The sequence below is a fragment of the Protopterus annectens genome, chromosome 6.part0 (genome assembly GCF_019279795.1).
Source record: "Protopterus annectens isolate FY-2018-M chromosome 6.part0, PAN1.0, whole genome shotgun sequence".
Taxonomy (NCBI): Eukaryota; Metazoa; Chordata; order Ceratodontiformes; family Protopteridae; genus Protopterus; species Protopterus annectens.
In genome coordinates, this window is record NC_056737.1 from 172610544 (window position 1) to 172631600 (window position 21057).

Here is a 21057-nt window from a genome sequence, read left to right on the forward strand (position 1 = left end):
CGTAGTATTTATAGTTGTTGTTCAAGTCTGGTGAAGCTTGTCTGAAATAACAAAACAGCATATAGAAGTGGGTTCCAGAAGTTTGAAATGTCAAAAGAAGGAAATGTCATGCATTACATTGTAATGCATTGCAGAATTTGTAGGTATTTACATTATTCCATGTGTGGTTGAATGGAATACCAGGGCAGAGAGTAATGAGAATGAAAGGATTGCTGTGCTGACGTCTAGATGGGAGTATAACCTGTTTTTGCATGGCAGGATTAGCTTGTGAAGCCAAGTTAATGGTGTTGTAGAAAGTATTCTAAGTGTGGTAAATCAAATCTGATGTTTTTCTGGTTAATTTGTGCCTTTCAGGATCAAAAATGATAGATACAATATAAATTTGACATTATGAATACAGTTGTTGCATATTTCATTTTCTTGCTTGCATTAAAACTTCTGAAAATGTGGTAGTGGCACTTTAAAGCATCTGGGAAGTCAAGTTCAGGGGTTAATCATGAAGTGACTGTCAGAATAAGATGGCTGGATCCTTGTATGCTGCATTAATGGAGTCAGAGTCACCATTTTTGGACGAGAAATCCATGGATTGTTTCTTTTAGATTGTAAACATTACAAAAATGCTAAGATTTTTTTTACCTTATTTCAGATGTGTTTACTCGTCTGCGATTAGTGATCATCTTATTTATGCCAAGATGTTGCTTATTTTCATTTTATTTGTTACTTTTGGTGGTAGGTAGTTCAGGAACTGTGTTGAAGGCTCTTAAGAAGGATATCTTCACTTCAGAGGTGTTGCTGGCATTGTATTTGATCCCCTGATGCTGAAAGTGAAGTGTGTGGGGGTATTTCATTTGGAATCTGGTCTGCTTTTGTATCAAAAAACTGCAAAATGGAGATAGTTTTTGATGATCTATTTTCATTTGCAGCGGAAGATCTTGACCAAAAAGTATTTTATTGCCATTCCAGACCACGTATTTCTTTTGTTTTGCACATGTAAGGATTATGGCTGCATGTTGAAAATTAAGTAGTTTTACATATATTAATCTTGGTTTAGTGGAATCTAATGATGGGCGTAGGGCTCGTGTGCTCTTTCTATTGTTATTTGGCTTGCTTCAGTGGTGTTTTCAAGTAGAGCACCAAATATAGCCAGAATTATTTCCAACAGCTTGTTTTGCTCAATACTTTATGGAATACCCCTGAAGATGATATTATTATGTCTAGATCTTACTTCTAAGTCCAGGATTTTTTGCTGTATTTCTTTTCTAAGCATTATTGTAAGCTTCAGATTCCTTCTGGAGTTCTTTGATTTTAGTTTCATTTTCAAAGATTCTGGCTTCTCATTTTTCCACTCTGGTTGCAGTGTCATTAATGGAATCACCAAAAGATTTTAGCTGGTTTGAGAAATTTTGTATGGCTATTTCTAGAGGCTGTAGAGCAAGTTTTATTTCATCAAGGTTTGTAGAGTCAGTTTTATTTTTACTGGATGATTTACTGGTTTCTTGTTGCTTTCCAGTTCTAGGCCTTTTAGTGTTAATGTCTTTTTCTGGAGATGTAAGTGATGAAAACTTGGTTTTAGTAGTTTGGGAGTCCATGATATTTGAGTCAGTCGGCATTATTTCTCTTTTGTTGCTTAGAAGAGATGAAAGAAGATAGTTGGCCTCCAAGTGATTCAGTCAGCCAGCAAGCGGAGCACATGTGAAAGAATCCTAGCAGTATCAATCTTCCCATTTTCAGTATCCTCCTCGGTTTTTTGTTAGGTTTTCCAAGTTGTAGTAGTTAGTCTTGATGACAATCAAGTTTTATTTATTTCCTTGATCACTTTTTTTTGTCAGCAAAAAGTAGTTTTTTATATTGGTATTTGGAGAGCTAGGTAACTGCAGTGTTTATAGGTCAGTGGCCATTTTAGATCTAAGGGAGTTTCCATAGCTTTTCCTTCAAGAAACAAGCATCTTCTAATTTTGTGGTTCTTATTCCAGGTATTGCAAGTTTGTGTGACATCATACATTTAAAATCTGAAGCCAAGTGCAAATAAAACTGCAAGCATTTATGGAACCATGTTGAAATCAATTTGGCTGACTGAATGCTTTACTTTCAAAAAGTAAGTGAAACACCAACATTTCAAGGTAGCAGGGAAAATAAGAACAGGAGTGTTTATGAATGAATAAATTGCATACTAATTTCAAAATAATCTCACTTTTTTAAATCAGTAGACAATTTATTTATTTATTCTTATCACTTTGAGTTTTACTCCACCTACCTAGTTAATTATTAATTACTTTTGTTATATATCACCCATTAGACTATTTATTGACAAACCGGAAGCTGTGACATATTTATTCCCACCCCCCCCAAGATCCCATATCTTGGTCTTCTGTTTGAAACTGACCTTTGTGGATGAGATGAATAAGTTGCACTTTCATATGTAGCCATTGTGGTGATGATTGAAGTGTTGTTCTAAGGCACTACCATTTTACTGTAGCCTGTAGATAAGCATGTAGTTGGAAAGATCGGCACCTTCCTTGTTCCATGGGAGAAACAATTTTTGTCCATTAATTGGATGTGTACCAGCCCATATGAAGTCTGAAATTAGAGCTTGGATTTTAGCTATGTATGCAGTTTGACATATGGGCTATATATCTGAGGAAGGAAAATGATCTTTGTTAAGAAATACATTTTAGTGATTAGACTTTTTGTCAAAATGATAATTTCTATTTTCTGCATCGGAATACTGATTGAGTACATGTATGCAGCAGTAGTAGTTTAAGGTTTCTGTCTATAACGTCACTTTATTTAGTGGTCATTATAATCCAAGTATCTACATATTGTGACCACTTGAGTGGTATTATATTTTTTGTATAGTTTTTGCCCTGCACCTTAATGACCATCAAGACTATAATGGGCTGTCACTGGCATCTTGATAATGAGAGAATTTTTTCATTAATGAACCAAAGGGGTAGAGTAATATCATAAAGTACTGAAATTAGCCTGATTTTGAATGGAATATAGCCAACAGTGCATGTCTCTATAGCTATGTGGACTCTGGTATTCCAAGAGAGGGCTGGCACTGAGAGAGATGATTATAGCATATGGGCGGATTGATTCCCTGCTTGAAGAATACATGCTTGAAAACCGGATTAGTGGGAAGACCTATTATTTTTTGAAACAGCAAAATCCCAAAATACCCATTATTTTTGGAATTCCCAAAGTTCATAAAAACATAAAAGAGCCCCCATTTAGACCCATAGTGTCAGCTAAGGGCTCTAAGACACATCCTATTGCGGTGTATATTGATTATTGGTTGAAGGAAATAGTCACCAACACAGAACATTTGATCAAGGATTCTTGGGAATTTCTAAGTAAACTCACCCATGAGGTATGGGAGGAAGGGCTTAGTTTTCTCACTATTGATGTCATTGATTTATTCACCACCATACCCAGAACTGAGGGGCAAAAATATTTTAATGACAGTGTATATAGATTTTCCACTTTGTTGTATGATAATATTCAGCTTATGGAAGTAGTGTTGGATAATAATTATATACACTTTCAAGGAGAATTTTACCAACAGATAAGTGGTGTGGCAATAGGGGCAAGTTGTGCCCCTGTTTACGCTAACTTAGTTATGTTAGAATGGGAAAATAGATTTGTTTTTTCCAGTAGGTATATGAGGAACATCCACCTTTATGTTAGATTTTTGGACAACATCTTCATTTTATAGAAAGGTGAAGATGTTAGTGTCAAGGATTTTGTTGAGTATATCAACCACAGCACTCCCTTCCTTAGATTTACATATGCATGGGACAAGAGGGTTATTAATTATTTGGACACCACAATTTTACAAACAGATACTGGTTTCAAGTCCAAAATTTATAGAAAGTCCACTTGGAGTAACAGTTATTTACATTTCTCCAGTAACCATCCTATGTTTATGAAAAAAAGTTTAATCAAAGGGCAAGGAGTGTGTACTGTTCGTATGACATCAGACTTTGAGGAGTTAGAGCACGAGTTCAGGAAATTAAAATTGATGTTTATAGAGAGGGGATACCCTGAAGTATTTATTTATAGAACATTGGGGGAGGTCTATAGAGGCTGGGGTCATAAATACATACCCCTTTTAGGTAAGCCCTTGAATGATAAGGTTAATGTGTTCAATAGTAATAACAACACGGTGACGGAAAATACTAACAAATACCAAAGGGCCTGTGTAATAGAACATAATGGCTTCTCCGAGACTTTCATGCAAATACTGAGAGATAATTGGAGTTTATTAAAAACCCATAAGGAATTGTTTCAATCCGTTGGGCCAACACCTTCCTTTTCTTTTAGGACAGGTTTTAGTCTTAAAAAAACTTTCGAGGTAAATATACCCAGTAATAAATACGATGGTAAGGGCACAGTTCCTTGTGGTGGTTGTAAACAGTGTTCTAATATTTTGAATGAAGGTAGTATTACATTAGAAAATGGCCTGGGTAGCATAGTTAGATTCTGCAAAGGTAATTGCAGCACAAGGATGTTAGTATATTTGGCTGTATGTAATGAATGCCCTGCATACTATGTGGGTAAAACTGAGAGGGCATTCAAGGATAGAATTTATGAACACTGTTATGACATAAAAAACAAGAAGGACTCTAGTGTGTTATACAAACATTCCATTTACTGCAGTACCTTTAGTGGATATAAATTTGGCATTATTGATACAGTCAGAAATCTTACAGGGGGTGGTGATTCTAAAAACATGCTACTTAATAAGAAACTGGCATGGCAACTTAGATTAAGATCTAATGCACCACTTGGATTAAATTAATATATATCTGTTAAACCAGTTTTGGTACAAAAAGCTTCTATGGTGTGATTTTACAACTTATATATTTAGTTGCATATTTGCACATTTTTTTTATTTAACACAGAATTTTTATTAATTTAGATTTAATGTCCAGTTAGATTAAATGTTTTTTAAATAGGTGGCTGCATTTGAAGATTTTTCAAAACTTAATACAGCATTGTGGTTTAGTTATTATTTCTTAAAACATTTTCTAGGATGGTATTTTATTGTTTTTGGTAATGTTGCTTTAAATTGTTAATTGTCAATGATAACTAACTGGGGTTTGTATAAAAGACAAGTAATACATGGAAGGAGTATCTGATGAAGTCTTGTGCCTAAGACGAAAGCGCTTATGGTAGTTGCTTCTGTGTTTGTATCTTAATAAAGTGGATTATTGATGGACTACTGGTCGTTTTAATGGTATTTGGACAGCTTTATTTTGTCTTCTTGGTTGGACTTGTATTTTTTTCACTCTAGTACTGAGAGAGATGGTCTCATAATGTTCTCTGGAAATTTATATTTAGCTATTCTTGTGCTAGAACCTTGCCTAATCCACTGGCATTTCGTGGTCTGTATGTATGGATGGACAGATGCCAAAGTGTGAGCATGGGAGTTGCCACGAAGTTTAGACCTACCTTTCCCCATATGGGAAAAGGAGACTATACTGACAATCAAGTTTCAAAACTGAAAGGCTCAGCCAGATCAGCTTAGTACATTTATACTTTTCTAAGCTTTATTCTTTAAACTCTAATTCTTCCGGTGACTTCACACATTGTATTTCTTATAGCAGCCTGTGTTTGTATCGTGTACTTATTACCCTTTTACTTCAGAAGGGACAAAGCCAAAGAATTCACATAATCAAGATTGTAACTGTTATCATAATGCTGCCATCTTGGTGTTATTTATGCAAGTGTCTTTATCAGATGTGGTCATAACTTTTCCTTCTGCACTACAAAAAATGGGTCCAACAATAACATGTTGGGTTTACCTCCGTTTGCCTATAAAACTATAATGCCAGATATATAGCTTCATTAAGGTAAAAGACAGAGGCAGTGATATTGATGCAATGAATGACATTATTTCTGCTCAAAATAATAATAATATTGATATTCTAGAATCAGTTTCTTGTTTTTTGTTTAAAGTAAACCAAATTTTATTCATTACGCACTTTAAAAAATTACAAGACAATTTGCTTTGAAGAAAGTCTTTCAGCTGCTTAGCCTGACCTCTTTACTCCCTGTGTTCCACACAACAGATTTCAGATCTATTGTTAGACCTTCACCATCTGTAGCACTAGAGTTGAAACGACCAACCTCCAAATATTGGAAATAACCATTTGCTGTTGCTTGCCAGTTTAGAATGCCAAATACAGCGGGAGGGTCACCATACATATCAAAAAATATTTCTTCACCATTTTTATTCCAAAAATGTACTGTCTTAAGATAGTAGAAAAGCTGCATAAAACACATAATGAGATAAAAAGTTATTGTAAAACTCCTTTCATGTTTTGTCCTGCAATGCACATAGTTTGCTGCAAAATAAGTATAAACTATTCCTTCAGCAAAAACGTTGTATTTTGCAAAGTTATTAATTTTGTAACCAAGTTGCTGCTTTAAAATGAGATTACTGAATGCAGAGTTATAAAACTGTGCAACTAATGCTAAATTTCAGCTACGCACTTGTTCTTACGTAGTCATAATGACTAAACTGCATTAGTCCTAATACACAAGAAATTAAACAATACATGAAAATGAGAGAATGCAGTCATGTTCTTTCAACTTAAAATATCTTAGCCAACAAATCAATGTTTGTAAAAGTATATGGCTTATAAAGTATAACATTCCAGTTTAACATCAATTTTCAGCTATACACATTGAAAATCTTTCACTATAATGGTGTATGTAGATAGCTATATATTATGAAGCAGGTGGTTGTTATGGCATCAGTATAAAGTGTCTATGAATCTTGTACAAGACATTGCATTGTATTCTACATTTGCACTAGACTGACTGACATGTGCTGTCTTAGCCTGAATGTGGTGTATACTGTCCGAGTGCATATTAAAGGATCCTTGGGTATATTGCAGCTTTCACAGTTATGCTGGTCATTCCAAAAGTCACCATGCCTATGAAGCCAAGAAACAGGGATTACATGATATGGCTGCAGCAGTATGTAGGAAAGTATAAATACAAGTATACAGGGAATGGGAATATGGCCTAGGGTACACTCTACCTGAATACAAGAGGGACAATTGCTGAAAGACTGAAAGACTACAGAGGTAAGTGGACAGATATTGCCTTTAAAATTATATAAAAAGATAAGGGAAAGAAGAAATCATCAAGGAAGTATATGAACCGATACAATGCAAGAAGACATGGGAGTTGGGGTGAAAATGGATAAGGGGGCATGAATATACAGGTCAACTGGAATGGTAGGAAGGAAAAAGATGAAAGGATTTAACATAAAAAAGGGGTTACAAATGACTGTAGCAATGTCAGAACCCACAAAAGCTAGAGAAAAACAAAGATGAATTGCAGACCATTTTGGGAAATAGAAAAGAATTACTGAGTTGTAGTAGCTCTAGGTCACTATATCATTGTGACAGAAAGTGAAATGAATGAGAATTGACAGTTTAGGTAAGAAAGATTGAAAATCCAATAACACAATGGATGAACAAGAAAAAGCAATAAAGTGGAGCATTATGGGAATAGTAAGAAAGTACACCAGAAGCCAAACTGTAAACAAATATGGAAAAGCTCATGAAGAACCTTTTACCATCCTTCTGAAATATTAGTGAAGGAGGGCAGACAGTATCAGGACCAGGCTCACTATAGGAGACCTTAGTCTTCAAGAAACATACTGGTTCATTCCTACATCCAGATTAAGAAAGGGAAAGGTTCTTTGCTATAATTTCCTAGTTAGTGAGAAATACAAGTACTACTAAGGAACCCACCCAGAGTACCATGGGTACAGATATGGTGAAAAAGCAGAGCAATGACAATAATACAGACAGTCTAGAAAGACTCAAACATGTGATCAGTTTGCTTTGTTTAAGGCACAATGATTCATATATGCCTTGTGATAAAGTTATATTGCTAATTAAGTTGGAAAACTTGTTCATAGCTGAAATAAATGCTCAGTTTAACATTATATCTTTAAAGAAGTATATAGACTTAAATATAACACTAAAAACATGAGAGAGTATCTAAACCCACTCCTTTCTCTGTGATGAAACAGATGTGCAAGATAAAATGTTAAAACATAAATGGGTAGCCTGAATGTGGTGTATACTGTCCGAGTGCATATTAAAGGATCCTTGGGTATATTGCAGCTTTCACAGTCATGCTGGTCATTCCAAAAGTCACCATGCCTATGAAGCCAAGAAACAGGGATTACATGATATGGCTGCAATATAATTCAGAACTGTAACATTGAATAGATATGCATTTTGGTGGAGATGTGCACATTATGGTGTCAGAAGACCAAGAATATTAAAAATATTTATCATGAACTGGCATGTAGTTTAGATTCTATATCATTAGAGGAAGCAAATAGTGAAATTTCTAAAACTAATGAACGTGCAGCTTGAAATGATAAAGCAGAAGAAGAATGAACTACAAAGAGATTTAAAAGCCCATGCATCAGGAAATGCATTCCAATGGAAGTAAAACACCACCAATCAGATTGGAGAAATAAAAATGACAGTGGCAGACATTGGCATCTGGATTGTAGAATGCAATGCTTTGTGGTAACAGCTCAGTAAATGAAGGAGATGGTTCATCTCTTTCCCTTTGGTTACAGTAATTTCCAGTCCTAAAAATATGAATCACAGTTATAAAGGTAAAACAAGTAATTTATTTTCTTTGTTGGTAGATAAAGGAGTTATCGATATAGAAAAATCACATACTGAGCATACAAATGTCAACAGTGGTCATGGAAATGGCAATAAAAGACTGAAGACTTACATTTTTCATTAGATATTGCTAATCATTCTTTGATGTATTCTGATTTAGTTCTTTTTTAAGCAGAAATGAAAACTTATGCTGTGCACAACAGTGACTCTCAACCAAAAATAGTTAATTATTTCCAGCAGCTTATTTTGCTCAATACTTTATGGAATACCCCTCAAGATGATATTATTATGTCTAGATCTTGCTTCTAAGTCCAGGATTTTTTGCTGTATTTCTTTTCTAAGCATTATTGTAAGCTTCAGATTCCTTCTGGAGTTCTTTGATTTTTAGTTTCATTTTCAAAGATTCTGGCTTCTGATTTTTCCACTCTGGTTGCAGTGTCATTAATGGAATCACCAAAAGATTTTAGCTGGTTTGAGAAATTTTGTATGGCTATTTCTAGAGGCCGTAGAGCAAGTTTTATTTCATCAAGGTTTGTAGATTCAGTTTTATTTTTACTGGATGATTTACTGGTTTCTTGTTGCTTTCCAGTTCTAGGCCTTTTAGTGTTAATGTCTTTTTCTAGAGATGTAAGTGCTGAAAACTTGGTTTTAGTAGTTTGGGAGTCCATGATATTTGAGTCAGTCGGCATTATTTCTCTTTTGTTGCTTAGAAGATGAAAGAAGATAGTTGGCCTCCAAGTGATTCAGTCAGCCAGCAAGCAGAGCATATGTGAAGGAATCCTAGCAGTATCAATCTTCCCATTTTCAGTATCCTCCTCGGTTTTTGGTAGGTTTTCCAAGTTGTAGTAGTTAGTCTTGATGACAATCAAGTTTTATTTATTTCCTGGATCACTTTTTTTGTCAGCAAAAAGTAGTTATTTATATTGGTATTTGGAGAGTTAGGTAACTGCAGTGTTTATAGATCAATGGCCATTTTAGATCTGAGGGAGTTTCCATAGCTTTTCCTTCAAGAAACAAGCATCTTCTAATTTTGTGGTTCTTATTCCAGGTATTGCAAGTTTGTGTGACAGCATACATTTAAAATTTGAAGCCAAGTGCAAATAAAACTGCAATCATTAATGGAACCGTGTCAAAATCAATTTGGCTGACTGAATGCTTTACTTTCAAAAAGTAAGTGAAACACCAACATTTCAAGGTAGCAGGGAAAATAAGAACAGGAGTGTTTATGAATGAATAAATTGCATACTAATTTCAAAATAATCTCACTTTTTTAAATCAGTAGACAATTTATTTATTCTTATCACTTTGAGTTTTACTCCACCTACCTAGTTAATTATTAATTACTTTTGTTATATATCACCCATTAGACTATTTATTGACAAACCGGAAGCTGTGACATATTTATTCCCACCCCCAAGATTCCATATCTTGGTCTTCTGTTTGAAATTGACCTTTGTGGATGAGATGAATAAGTTGTACTTTCATATGTAGCCATTGTGGTGATGATTGAAGTGTTGTTCTAAGGCACTACCATTTTACTGTAGCCTGTAGATAAGCATGTAGTTGGAAAGATTGGCACCTTCCTTGTTCCATGGGAGAAATAATTTTTGTCCATTAATTGGATGTGTACCAGCCCATATGAAGTCTGAAATTAGAGCATGGAATTTAGCTATGTATGCAGTTTGACATATGGGCTATATATCTGAGGAAGGAAAATGATCTTTGTTAAGAAATACATTTTAGTGATTAGACTGAAATTAGCCTGATTTTGCATGGAATATAACCAACAGTGCATGTCTTGTAAGTGTATAGCTATGTGGACTCTGGTATTCCAAGGGAGGGCTGGCACTGAGAGAGATGGTCTCATAATCTCCTCTGGAAATTTATATTTAGCTATTCTTGTGCTAGAACCTTGCCTAATGCACTGGCATTTAGTGGTCTGTATGTATGGATGGACAGATGCCAAAGTGTGAGCATGGGAGTTGCCACAAAGTTTAGACCTACCTTTCCCCATATGGGAAAAGGAGATTATACTGACAATCAAGTTTCAAAACTGAAAGGCTCAGCCAGATAAGCTTTATTCTTTAAACTCCAATTCTTCCGGTGACTTCACACATTGTATTTCTTATAGCAGCCTGTGTTTGTATCGTGTACTTATTACCCTTTTACTTCAGAAGAGGCAAAGCCAAAGAATTCACATAATCAAGATTGTAACTGTTATCATAATGCTGCCATCTTGGTGTTATTTATGCAAGTGTCTTTATCAGATGTGGTCACAACTTTTCCTTCTGCACTACAAAAAATGGGTCCAACAATAACATGTTGGGTTTACCTCCGTTTGCCTTTAAAACTATAATGCCAGATATATAGCTTCATTAAGGTAAAAGACAGAGGCAGTGATATTGATGCAATGAATGACATTATTTCTGCTCAAAATAATAATAATATTGCTATTCTAGAATCAGTTTCTTGTTTTTTGTTTAAAGTAAACCAAATTTTATTCATTACGCACTTTAAAAAATTACAAGACAATTTGCTTTGAAGAAAGTCTTTCAGCTGCTTAGCCTGACCTCTTTACTCCCTGTGTTCCACACAACAGATTTCAGATCTATTGTTAGACCTTCACCATCTGTAGCACTAGAGTTGAAACGACCAACCTCCAAATATTGGAAATAACCATTTGCTGTTGCTTGCCAGTTTAGAATGCCAAATACAGCGGGAGGGTCACCATACATATCAAAAAATATTTCTTCACCATTTTTATTCCAAAAATGTACTGTCTTAAGATAGTAGAAAAGCTGCATAAAACACATAATGAGATAAAAAGTTATTGTAAAACTCCTTTCATGTTTTGTCCTGCAATGCACATAGTTTGCTGCAAAATAAGTATAAACTATTCCTTCAGCAAAAACGTTGTATTTTGCAAAGTTATTAATTTTGGAACCAAGTTGCTGCTTTAAAATGAGATTACTGAATGCAGAGTTATAAAACTGTGCAACTAATGCTAAATTTCAGCTACGCACTTGTTCTTACGTAGTCATAATGACTAAACTGCATTAGTCCTAATACACAAGAAATTAAACAATACATGAAAATGAGAGAATGCAGTCATGTTCTTTCAACTTAAAATATCTTAGCCAACAAATCAATGTTTGTAAAAGAATATGGCTTATAAAGTATAACATTCCAGTTTAACATCAATTTTCAGCTATACACATTGAAAATTTTTCACTATAATGGTGTATGTAGATAGCTATATATTATGAAGCAGGTGGTTGTTATGGCATCAGTATAAAGTGTCTATGAATCTTGTACAAGACATTGCATTGTATTCTACATTTGCACTAGACTGACTGACATGTGCTGTCTTAGCCTGAATGTGGTGTATACTGTCCGAGTGCATATTAAAGGATCCTTGGGTATATTGCAGCTTTCACAGTCATGCTGGTCATTCCAAAAGTCACCATGCCTATGAAGCCAAGAAACAGGGATTACATGATATGGCTGCAGCAGTATGTAGGAAAGTATAAATACAAGTATACAGGGAATGGGAATATGGCTTAGGGTACACTCTACCTGAATACAAGAGGGACAATTGCTGAAAGACTGAAAGACTACAGAGGTAAGTGGACAGATATTGCCTTTAAAATTATATAAAAAGATAAGGGAAAGAAGAAATCATCAAGGAAGTATATGAACCGATACAATGCAAGAAGACATGGGAGTTGGGGTGAAAATGGATAAGGGGGCATGAATATACAGGTCAACTGGAATGGTAGGAAGGAAAAAGATGAAAGGATTTAACATAAAAAAGGGGTTACAAATGACTGTAGCAATGTCAGAACCCACAAAAGCTAGAGAAAAACAAAGATGAATTGCAGACCATTTTGGGAAATAGAAAAGAATTACTGAGTTGTAGTAGCTCTAGGTCACTATATCATTGTGACAGAAAGTGAAATGAATGAGAATTGACAGTTTAGGTAAGAAAGATTGAAAATCCAATAACACAATGGATGAACAAGAAAAAGCAATAAAGTGGAGCATTATGGGAATAGTAAGAAAGTACACCAGAAGCCAAACTGTAAACAAATATGGAAAAGCTCATGAAGAACCTTTTACCATCCTTCTGAAATATTAGTGAAGGAGGGCAGACAGTATCAGGACCAGGCTCACTATAGGAGACCTTAGTCTTCAAGAAACATACTGGTTCATTCCTACATCCAGATTAACCAAAAACCAATAAGACTGGACACTCGTTTTGTTCTTATTGGAGATAAGGAGTTTAGGACATTTAGGAAGGTTGAGTTGAAAAATTCTACAGCTTTGTCTAGCAGAAGAGTTTTTAGGGGGTTCCAGTTAATTTGTTTTAGGGAGTCAGAGAAAGTAGTGGGGTTAAGATTTGAGAGGTTACATGTTTGAATATAGTGGTGTAGGTGAGGAGAGGGTAGCTCGATGGGTGAAAGCTGGGAAGTGATCTCCTAAAGGATCATGTGTTACGCCAGATTTTATTACTTTATTAGGATGAGATACAAGGATCCAGATTAGTGTGGTACCAGGGGGATTTGTTTTGTTAGGCCTGGTGATGGAGTTAGTTAGATGGGTGTAAATAAATAGATTGATGGATATGGTGGGATTAGGGTTATTGATTTTATTCCAATCGATATTTACATCTCCAAGTATGTAGGTTTCTAGCTTAATATTGGTTGAGGTCCAGAGGAGGAGGATTTCCTCAAGAGTAGTGGTGGGGATATAGAGGGATATTATGCAAATGCTTTTGTGGTTATTTATTTTTAGTAGGCCTGTTACTAGTTCTGCATTTTTGAATGAAGTGATAGGATTGGGGTAGGGAGTTATAGATAGCTGGTTAGTGTAGATTAAGGCTACACCACTGCCTTTTCTGTCTAAGCGGTCATTTCTGAGAGACTGGAATCCGGGGGGAGGGATTCAGAGTCACTAATATGTGGTTTTAGCCAGGTTTCTGAGATGGCTGCAATGTCGGGTAGGTTGTGGTTTAGCCATGTGCGGAAGTGGGTTACTTTATTTTTTAAACTCTGGGCATTGATGGTGAGGAATTTGAGGTATTTGAGGTTGGTTTTATTATTAGTGACAGGGCAAATGGGACTAGGGGCAGTATTTGGTCCTGGGTTTGGGTGTATGTCCCCAGCTAAGCAGAGGTAGTTGAGGAAGGGAAGAAGTGTTTTGGATTTTGATAGTTGTGGACAGTAGGGTATTAGTTTAGGCTTGCAGTATTTAATTGAGGGGGGGATTTTATTCTGAAGTAATGGAGTGAATTGGGTTGAACTAGAGAGGCAGATATGTTGTGGAAGCGTGTTTCTGAGGTAAGAGGAAGGAGGTGGTGAGATGGGGGTAGGATAGGGAGGAGGGGTGCAGTTGGTTATAGGTGCAGGAGGTAGCATGGTATAAAGGGAGTAGGAGTAGAATGCAAATATGTGGGGTAAGAATGGCTTTAGGTAGAAAAGAAGGCATGGTAGAGGATATATGTATAGATGCAGTAGAGAAGGGAATTTGATGGGTGGGGAGGAGTGGATTTGATTGGCAGGAGGAGGTAGGCTGGGGAGGGGCTGATGAGTGGAAATGATTGGTTGATGGAGGGAGGGTGGCCTAATGGTTAAGGTGGTTGCCTTACAAACACAAGGTGCAGGGTTTGAGTCTCACAAGGGATAATTGGCTAGGCTTACAATGGCTCACAAGGTAGTTAGCCTAATACTAACCTATGAATCTATGAAATACCCTGTAGCTATTTTCATAGATAAGACCTTGAAAGACTTTTTTAAAGACGTTCCTCATATTTTGAGACATTTAAGGGACTTTGTGACAAAAGTAAAGCACAGATTTTATAAGGAAAATAACTGTTTCTTAACAATAGATGCAGCAGATCTTTTCACACGTATACCCCATGAAACAGGTTTAGAAAACTTTCACAAAGCATTACTTGAACTAATGGACTTAGATTACAAACTCATACATTTTTAACAGATGTTATGGACATCATACTTTACAGCAGTTATATATACAAGGTAGTATTTTTAGACACCTAAAAGGAGTGGAAATGGGTTCAGCTTGCACTACACCATATGCCAGTCTAGTTATGTACAAGTGGGAAAAGACATTTATCCTTGATTCAATTGGGAAACCTATTTAAGATTCTTGAATGACATTTATTATTTGGAGTCAAGCTGAAACATTTATGGATTTATAGATTATATTAACCAGACTACAGACTTTCTGACATTTACATATCAATTCAATACAGAGAATATTATTTGTATGTCACTATTTAAAATAAAAATTACAAGAGTTATGAATCAATTATTCACAGGAAAGAAACTTTTTTTCCAACTTGTACTTGCATTATAACAACCACCACCCAATTCATCATAGAAAATGTCTTCAAAGAACAAGAAGCAAAGGCAGCTAGAATATGTTCCAACAAACATTACTTTCAGGATGAACTGGACAAAATTACTGAGATGTTCTTAGATACAAGCTAACCCTATGGCTTGCTGCAAAAGAATAGGGAAGAAATAACACAAAGGTAGAGAAACAAAATTTAGGCCTTTATTAGGAACAGAGGTATGTGCTGAAAATGAATTTAGAACAAATAAGGAATCCATGGAGACTCTTAACTTTAACAGTTCACTGGCTATCAAATTCACCAATACTAGTACAATTCTGAGCATAGTTGAGAACAATTGGAATATCTTAAAATTTGATGCAAAATTACTTAAAATGTTGAGAGAAAACACCTTGCTTACATACAAAACAGGGATAAACATAAAGGGTTTGTTTGAAAAGGGAGAAAAATGTTCTATTTTTTTTTTTTTTTTTTTTACATTGGGTACCCATAGTTGTGTCACTTGTAACCAGTGCCCATGCATTTTAGAAAAAGATAAAATTGAAATTGACAACTTGGTGTTAGTAAGTTGGCTTTGGTAAAAGAAAACTGTGGTACAAAAGGCTTAATTTATATTGCTGTCTGCATCACATATAACAACTCTTGTATTTGGAACATAGAAAGGCGGTTCCAGAAGATAATCTATGCATACAACTATGATATTTTGAGTAAAAACATGAGCAATTTGTTCTATAGATACACATTGTACTGTGAAAATTTCACAAAATTTATGTTTAGAATTTTAGCAATTGTAGCACAGGATGAAAGGGAAGGATAATGGGAAGTTTCTTTGGAATATAGACAGTTAATGTGGCAGTTGATAAATGCTTCCAATCACCCCGGTTTAAATGAACAAACATATATAGCTCCAGCTCTTAAAGTAAATGCATTGAAGCTATAAAAAGCAAGGGAATGTTTTATGTTGGTGTACTGGCTATTCAGACATAGTTTTTAGATAATATTAATTACACTGTTAGTTTACATAATTAATGAAGTATTTTATTTTAATGAATTGTGACTGGGTAATTTATAGGATCATAGGAAGTTACTAGACTAATGGCCCTAGGACCCTTATAAGCTTAGCCAAGTTCTACCCTTATTTCCATAATCAGCACCTAATGCCCATGTCCAAAAGGGACGCAAGTGGTGTGAATTTACAGTTACCCATCCAATCATGCAGATTGCATTTAAAGAGGGCCAATGAGGTGCTCTGTTTGACATGAAGTGGGAGTCTGTTCCAAAGGTGTGGTAACCTCTGGGAGACAAATCTAACCCTCCAGCAGGTTCTATTAATGTCACATACCAGGTTAAGGTCTTTAGAATGAGTAACCCATGTACCATTTGACTTGAGGATATATAGCATTTCTAAATAAACAGGGTCTGAGATGGCTTAATATGCAAGTACAATAATCACTTAAATTAGTATAAAATTATATTGTTAACTTGGTACGGGGTTATAAAGAAGTATTGGAATTTAAGAGGATGAAAGTGTTTAACCCTTTTTATATTAAATTATATATATACGTGTGTATGTGTGAATATATATATTTATATATATATGGGTCTACTTTACATAATCAACTTTTCACAAAGTCAAAATGCATATGGCCGACACCATATGATCGACTTTTGAAAAGCCGAACATGTAAAGTAAACACTAAAACACAATGAACACTTAACTAAAAACTGTTAGCAGGAAAGTTCTGCTCCCCCAGCACCCCCTGTGGGGGGCTCTGCCCCCCATAACTTAAATATACCAAGTCCGAGATCGCACTACAATGCAGAAGAGGAAAATCTTCACATTCCGCACTGTACAGAGATAGCGGATCCCCACTGTCTGCTTTTCAGAAGTCGATCATATGGTCTAAGCCATATGAATTTCGATTTTGTGAAAAGTCGATCATGTGACGGGGACCTATATATATATATATATATATATATATATATATATATATATATATATATAGATATATATATATATATATATATATATATATATATATATATATATATATATATATATACATAAAATTATTTTAAATAATAATCACTGGCTGGTGTTATTCATTAACAACAACATTTGAAGAAGTTTTGAATAGCACTGAAGCACACTATGTGAGCTTCTTTCTTTTTGTTTTGTGAATTTAGAGAAGAGGTATATCAACATAGGACATTTTCCTAAGAAACAATAGTCCAAATGTATTACTATGTGTTAGTAGGGAAATAAATGCCAGAATGTTATTACTGGTCTATAACACATAATGATGGTTTTCCTCCAAGTGGTAGCCCTGTTTTAGGCAATTTTAGGGAACTAGTTGTCCAAATGATACATAAAGTATTATGTGATAAGGTATTCATTCAAGACCTTACATATGTGACATTTTTAGGTTTTGATACAATTTCAGAACATGATCTTATTGCAGTGGATGTCTGTAACCTTTAGGTTGATATTAAACATGCTGAAAAGCTTGAAACCAGTCTATTTTAAGGAAACAAATCACAAACAAATGTGATTTTAGAATTTACATAATTTTTGTTTAAAACATAAATGTTCTAGTTTTTAATATTCCTTTTAAACTTTTAAATGGTACAGAGCTAGGTGCTTCTTTTGCTCCTTGCAATGTTAATTTATTGATATGAATATTTCATTTGGCGGTTTTTTATTCTGATTCTTTTTTAAAACCTTTTGTTGATGATTATTATTGATTTATTGATTTTGGTTGTGGTAAAGGAAGGTTACAATGGTATGAATTCCTTTCATTTTTTGCAAATAAGTCAAAATAGGTTTGGTTTACAATTTACATATACTTGTGGATGTTATAGAATTAATTTTCTGATATTAATTATTTAGTGATGATATTACCACTATTCAAACTAAATTATATATATATATATATATATATATATATAAACAGTAGTTCTAACTCATTTATATGTGGTGCAAGCTTTCATCAGATAAATACAATTAATAATGTGCCTTTCAGTGAATATGGTAGATCTAGGCATCTTTATTCTAGCTGGTCAGATTTTCAGTTAGAGGCTGGCAGTATTTCATCTAAATTTGTATGCAGAAAACAGTGTTGGTAATACAGAGAAAGAACATCAGAAATGTTATCATATGTAGAAATTAGAAGTAAGGAAATTTGATTAAAAATTATAATAATGTAAAAGACAAGATGATGCTTTATATTATGTGGTTGAATAGGATTTTTTCTGAAAGCTTGAGAATGATACATAAACACACTTTTTGTATTATAAATAATAAGGGTTGAAAAATACACTGCCAATATATTTCCAAATAAACCATTTCTCTTATTAAAGGAATAAAAGTATTTCAAATTATTTGATTCATAGCAATTTCTTCATGCTAGTTGAAATGAATATTCTTGAAATTCAGGACAATGGTACTTACCCCTGTAATAAATGTAGATATTCTTTTAAAGATAGATGTGATGTATGTTGTTAGAGAGATACAATATATAAATGTCAAATATTTTAAAACTGTGGATAGGTATGATTCAGAAAGAGTATTACATACATTGAAATCATCTTGTAATTTAATTTGTATAGGTGAGATAAAAAGTAAGTTAAAATAAGACTTCAAGAACATATTAGGAATATTTATCATAGAAGAGGGTATAGCCATGTTGCTATTCATTTTAGAGATTTTCATAACAATAACAGCGTTTAACTGCTATGTTTCTTTCTCAGGTTTATATAGGTATAAAAGATGATAATGTAGTAAATAGCATTTTAGAAAAGAAAGCAGAAATAGTTATATTTAATACTTTGAGGCCTAACAATTTTAATATTGATTTTATTGGAAATCTTTGATGAGAATACGTTACTTAATTGTCTAATTGCATTATTGTTAATTATTTGTTAATTGATCTTAAAATCGTGTGTGTGTGCATGGGGGCTATGATGAAGGTTCTTGGAGAGTACAGAATAAGTCATATGGCTGTCAACTAGCCCAGGAATGTGCAATTCCCATTCTATTTTAAAGACTGATCCATCTAGATGAAGGTAAAAGATCTATCAGAAAAGATCTTCAAGGGAGTGGGTTCATGACAGGGGTCTATATTATAACATTGAAGTCTTAAAACTTCGAATGTTATAATATTGAACCATTTCAATCAAAAGACTATAACATCAAACACTCAGAATAGCAAATTTTTTTCCCAGCGAAAAAATGTGCTGTTCCGACAAACATACACACAACACAAGCATGCCAAAATAAATAATCCACACACATACACTTCACAAAACTCTACACTAAACCATACATACACTACTAGCTATCCACTTACCTTAATCCAACCCTAACCCTAAGGTCTGTAACTACCGCACACTCACCTTACCTGGTCCCTAACCCTAAGGTCCCTATCGCATACTCACCTTACCCACTCCCTAACCCTAAGGTCCCTATCGCACACTCACCTTACCCACTCCCTAACCCTAAGGTCCCCAACTAACACACACTCACCTTAACCCGATCTGTTCGCACACTTACCTTAACCCGGTCTGTAACCTTTGCTCCACACTCGAGGAAATAGCAAAGCTGCAGAAATGGCCCACCAAATACTTTCCCTAGGAAAGCATTCGATATTCTGCAGCTTCGCTATTTTCAGCATTTGGTACATAGCATAAGACAAAGTTGGCAGGGCCCAGCCGTATGGAAAGGACAGCATAAGTCACAGTCACTTACCATGGACTCTTCAAACTTACTGTCTGCAGCAGGAAGCAACAGCCCAGGAAATTGTGCAACTTATCCTTTCTACTCAGAGTTTGGGAGTCCAGGAAGATACAGCCCTGCTTATGCTAGCCATATACAGTTGTTAAAATGCCGCCATTTTACAGAACCCTCTACTGTTTAGTTGTGTAGTATTTTTGCCATTTATAGATGTCACTGACAGCCTTTTAATCAAAACAGTTGTGCTAGATGTGCAGCTTCATAAGGAGAAAAGATCTTCCAGACTACTGTACATCCTAACTTCTGTTAAAAAAAAAAAAAAAGCATCTTTTTCATATCCTTGGTAGAGATGGTAATGGAAGTTCATAAGCAGCTAAATGATGTGTCGACATTTCATACACTTAAAATGGTTTCAAGAATTCCTTTAGGAAAAAGAAATGCTGTTTTGTTACTTTTGTTTTCTGTTTGTGACTAGTGGTCTTTCTCCAGACATGTTGACAGTTCCAGTTTTTGCATAATTAAAATGACATTATTAAAAATAAGCCCCCATTATGCATTTGCGCATACACAATCCTGGTACTCTGGACCATCAGCAGCTGTTGAGCATATATTGATTTGTTTAGTTGAAACCTGTTGTAGTGATGGTTTGTAATTTGAGGACTGTGTTATGTTTATTTCATTGTCACCAGTAAAATTTTCATTTACTGGCATGGCAAGAGTTTGCTGTGCAAATGCCACAAATATTTATCTTGAAAAGATGTGTGAACCTGGTCTGTAAGCTTTAAAACAAAATGTTTGTGGCATTTAGAATACTTTTAACTGTGTCAGTCCCTAAATGGCTATATCAGTGAACTTTTGGAGTATTTGACATGCAAAACCTCAACAAAGTCTTTAGCTCAGAATGGTGCTGAAAGGAATTGTTTTTTGCAATCTGGACATTGTGACCTTGAGGTTTGTTCTGCTTGTGTCTTTGTATGTATGTGTACATACATGTTGGTTGGGAGGGATGATATTGTGGGATCCTTGCGGGGGATTTGCCATTTTGTGCTGTATACAAGAAGTTGGGGCACATTTATTGCACTGTTATGATTTAATGTGTCACTGACTTGCTTGTGGACCACTATGTGGGCATGAGTTTTTATACATTATTTAAAAAATTATTTTAGATGGAGTGGCTGAAATTTTATAAAACTGTCGTGTCTGAAGGATTGACTGCATTTATTAGAGTATTACTATGGCCAGACTTTTTGGTATGACAAAAATCTTTAAGAAACTGC

General features: G+C 34.8%; 1 protein-coding gene across 1 annotated transcript in view; it reads right to left on the bottom strand.

The window, feature by feature from the left end:
• Positions 1-21057, bottom strand: part of LOC122803791 (extracellular calcium-sensing receptor-like) — a 131350-nt gene that overhangs the window by 41380 nt on the left and 68913 nt on the right. The window contains exons 2-3 of the mRNA XM_044073478.1: positions 11243-11470; positions 6046-6273 (exon numbers count right to left, since the gene is read on the bottom strand). Of these exons, the coding sequence (XP_043929413.1) occupies positions 6046-6273; positions 11243-11470 (456 nt within the window). The remainder of the gene's footprint in view (positions 1-6045; positions 6274-11242; positions 11471-21057) is intronic.